General features: G+C 42.0%; 1 protein-coding gene across 1 annotated transcript; it reads right to left on the bottom strand.

The window, feature by feature from the left end:
- Nucleotides 1–444: 444 nt before the first annotated feature.
- LOC137710014 (putative calcium-transporting ATPase 13, plasma membrane-type) lies at nt 445–4,009 on the bottom strand. The gene is given in 2 exon segments (XM_068448983.2): nt 445–751; nt 753–4,009. Coding segments are annotated over 2 exon segments (3,084 nt in total). The 5' UTR covers nt 3,795–4,009; the 3' UTR covers nt 445–709.
- Between the last annotated feature and the right edge of the window lie 608 nt (nt 4,010–4,617).

Genomic DNA, 4,617 nt, shown 5'->3' with positions numbered 1-4,617 from the left:
TTATTTTGGAGAATTGCAATCCACTTGACATGGAAGGGTTGTCTCCGTCCAACCACTCTAATCAAATATTTTACTAATGCTTTTCAACTATTACTATACCTTTTGTGATATATTTTTCTATGTTTGTGAGGTTTGTTTTTCTTACTTAAACAATAATCAAGGTTTTACAAATTTCGAGGATGAAATTTATTTTAAAGAGTGTGGATTGTAATATCCCATATTAAAAAATAATTATATATTATAAATGTGTGTGTGGGTAATTATTTTTATGTAATGATTTTATTAAATTTGTTTTATACAAGAATCTACTTTTGATATGTAAAATAGTCTCAACATAAAATCCTTTTTGCTACAAAATTATTTCAAAAACTAGTTAATTTTATTTCACACTATAGGCTTTAGTTACTATGAACTTTTTTTTTTTGTTTGTAGTACAACGATATATTTTTATGCTTTGAGAAAAGCTCAAAAAGAATTAGCAACATTACATTCTTCGGACTAAAGTTTTAATAACATTATCAACTAAAAACAGATGTTGAACATACTTGCATCCTACAAACATATGTTGTACAGCAAAGTTTAAATTACATTATTTTAGTATAATAAAAGAATGTAAGAAATAATTAAACAAAAATTCATATCAAACTGTGATTTACACGTACCAGTCTCTATCGAATTGGGTCTTCAATCCTTCAAAATCAAAGGTACTTCAAATAGAGTTCTTCGACTTCTTCATCTTGAGATAGCTGAAAAATAGGACTCTCAGGAACAGGAATCGACTTGACAATCCAACCAATCGGCCAAGAGACTGCTGCAATACCAACACAAGCACCCCACTGTCCCCAATTCAACCTTTCTGTATCTGCAAACTTCTTCAAAAACTCCACCATCACCACCTGCAGCAAAATTGTGACACCAATAATTCCCAAAAACAACTTGTTGGTGTGAATTCCTCTGAACACATTCTTCTTCTCAAGCTTTCTTGCATTGAACTCATTGAACACCTGGCACAGCACAAATGTGTTGAAGATCAGTGTGTCCTTCACCTTGTCCTCCACACCGAAGATCGATTTTCCCTTGAACTGCAATGTCAGGAGGATTGCAATCTGGTAGAGTGCTTGAGGCAGGAGGTTCCTCCACATTATATTGGTGATCAGAGGCTCCGTCCTCCCGACCGGTTTTTTCTTCATGAGCTCTTTTGTTGGCTTCTCTGTGGCGAGAGCCAGAGCACCTAGTGTGTCCATGATCAAATTCACCCACAGTAACTGAACAGCTGTTAACGGGACTTCACCAGCGGAAATTGCTGCTACAAAGTTGATCACTAGCGCTGCGACATTGACGGTGAGTTGGAATTGGATGAACTTCTGGATGTTTTCGTAAACACATCTTCCCCACCTTAAAACTGTGGCCACTGACGAAAAGTTGTCGTCCATGATCACGATATCCGAGCTCTCTTTCGCGACTTCTGTGCCTTGAATCCCCATGGAAAGTCCGATGTCAGCTTCTTTCAATGCGGGCGCATCGTTCGTGCCATCCCCTGTCACCGCCACCACATGGCCTAGCTGTTTCAAGCACTGCACCATGAGAAGCTTGTCAAAGGGGGAGGACCTTGCCATAACACAGATTTTGTCCACCTTCTCCATTCTTTCTTCCGGTGTGTAGTTGCGAAATTGCACGCCTTCTATCACTGCGCCGCTGAAGAACATGTCCTGATCAGGCTTGAGTATCCCGCATTCTGTGGCTATTGCTTTTGCAGTGAACACATTGTCGCCCGTGATCATTTTAACATTCACCCCTGCATGTTGACAGTCTTCAACAGCTTTCTTCACCCCCGGCCGGCATGGATCTTTTAACCCAACAAGGCCTAATAGTGTCAATCCATCTTCTTTTAGCAAATTTTTATGTTCTTGATCATCCACTTGCTCTTGTACCTCAATTTCTGTGTGTGCAAAAGCAATGCATCTGAGGCTGCTCGCCGCCATACCTTGGATAATCTGCTCAAATTTCAATTTTGCGTTCTCATCCATATCTTTAACCACTCCAGATGCATTGTAGTAACTTGTGCACATTGCTAATACCATCTCTGCAGCTCCTTTCCAATGTGCTTGCATAGAATCGTCCACCTTCCGCTTCATCAAAACCCCGCTTCGTTTCTTCTGCGAATTGAAGGCCTCGACATAGAGAATGCTGCAACTCTTCACCACTTTCTGCATATCCATCTTGGCCCCATGCACTGCCCACGAAAGAATCGCTTTCTCAGTAGGACTCCCCGAGATTTCAATTTCCAAACCCGAATTAGGCCGGAACACACTCCCGGTTGTGTTCAGAGCGACCCCTTCATGAATCAAGTTACGAACAAAAGGAGATATGGACGAATACGCCTCTTCTTCCACGGATTCCTCGCCTAGCCAAAACTTGGTCACCTTCATTTCATTCATGGTGAGAGTGCCTGTTTTATCGGTACAAATGACGGTTGCAGACCCCATCGTCTCACAAGCAGAAAGCTTCCTCACCATCGCCTTATCTGCCATCATTCTCTTCATCGAATACGCAAGCGTTAGAGTCACAGCCAGAGGCAGGCCTTCCGGAATTGCCACCACAACAATTGTAACCGCAGCCGCTACAATCCCTACGACCGCGTTTAATATGTCGTCAACTTTAGTCTTGCTGCCATTATACTCCCGGTTTCCATTCTCGTCCTCTGTATTTCCAGTGAAATACCTAACCATCAAGACAATCAAGACTAAAAATGCAACTACCAAACCGACTTTACCAATCGATGACGTTAGCTTGTTGAGTCGAGCTTGCAGAGGCGTCTCTTCACCATTGTCGCGGCTGATTTGGCTCATCATTTCGCCCCATGTCGTGTTCATTCCAACAGAGGTGACAAGCATCCGAGCGTAGCCATCAGCCACTTTTGTGCCAGAAAACAAGAAAGGATTCTGGTGGTGACTAATTTCGACATGATCACTCTCCCCTGTCATGCTCGATTCATCTACTTGTAACGAATGGCCGTCTAGAAACAATCCATCGGCCGGAACTTGGTCTCCGATCTTTAAACAAATGACATCACCAACTACAATTTCGAATATCGAAATCTGCTGGCGCCTGCCACCTCTCACGGCTTCGATTTGGACATTGTCGCTGACTTTAGACAACTTATCAAACTGTCTGTTCTGTCTAAAATTACTCACAGCAGAAACAGATATTACCAGAATAATTGCGAGAAATATGCTTCCGCCATCGATCCATCCATCTTCTAGACCGTGCACTTTGATTCCCAAGCCAAGAGAAAGCGTAGCGCAGCCTAAGAGGATGAGAATTGTGAGGTCTTTGAAGGCCTCCCACACAAAGTGGAAGAACCCTTTTGTTGGTGGCTTCTTGTACGTGTTCGAGCCGAATGCTTTGAGTCTTTTCGCAATGTCATCTTCAGGATCATCACCGCCATGGACTCCGTGCTCTGCGTCAGTTTTGAGAGCTGAGGCAATTTCTTCAACCCCTCCTAGCTCCTGAAGCTGGTTGAGATTTTTCTGCTTGACAAGGTTAGTGAGGGTAGTTTGATCAATTTGGAATAAGCTATACGATGGCTCAACAGTAATGGCGGTATAAGAAGGAGATGGAGATGTTTTGATGTTTTTGTTTTTTGGTAGTGAAACGTTGAAGGCTCTAGAGCAGTAGATTGTGGCAAAAGCATAACGCCATTTTCTTTGGTGTTTGCTAAGAGTGCTTTTTGGAACATCAAAAAGCAGCTCGATTTCAATGCACGCCAACTTTGCATGCAGGGTGGTAGACATGCTTAAAGGAAAACTGCTTCCAAGTTTAGAAATCGCAATGAAGGCGGCAGCCGCAGCGAGAGATGATGACTGCTGTGGCCAAATTTAAACAACTACCGACCGGAATACTATCACGGATTCCCAATATAGGTACAGAAAAAGCTTCGGAGATGAACGAAATATATCTCAAATGGCAAACAAATAAATGGAAGCAATTGTTGTTCCTCATAAGTTTGCGTGAGTATCTACTTATAGCCAGGTAGTTTACTTAGAGCGGACGAGAAGTTCAGTGGAGACGTACGTGTTACCGACGGCATAAAGTAAAGTTTCCCGCGTTAAGTATTCTTTCTTTTCGAATTCACAGCCAATGCCAAACATCATGGTGGTAGCTTTTCGGAAACCAAGCAGAAGCAGCAGAGGGCATGAGGGCACAAGTTCGTACGTTCATGTAGTATAAAAAAGAAGACGAGCCGCCAAGGTGTAATGGGAATCAAAGTCGGTTTTTCAAAACAAAATAATGAATATCTTGAGCGCACAAACTCATCTGATCTGATGTCGACACCAGTATTTTTTGGCAAGGTCAAGATACGAACAATGTTATATCCGGGAAGGTGTTTCGGACATTACGAATAATGAATGCGTGCGCAGCTTTTTCTGAAACTATTCACACGTAACTTCTTTATTATTCGTCGTAGGTGGGATAAATGATTCTACATTGTGGACGTGTTATAATTGGATTAAGGAAAGGATGGAACATATTCGTCATAGGCAAAAAAGCTCTTTTTTCAAAGAAAAGACATTTTTTCGACGACTGCTCCTAATGGGCGATCTGTAAAAAAAATAG

This window comes from Pyrus communis, chromosome 15, assembly GCF_041283825.1.
Source record: "Pyrus communis isolate YQ-2024b chromosome 15, ASM4128382v1, whole genome shotgun sequence".
Taxonomy (NCBI): Eukaryota; Viridiplantae; Streptophyta; class Magnoliopsida; order Rosales; family Rosaceae; genus Pyrus; species Pyrus communis.
The sequence above is the reverse complement of the archived record's forward strand: the minus strand, read 5'-3'. Positions and strand labels throughout refer to the sequence as shown.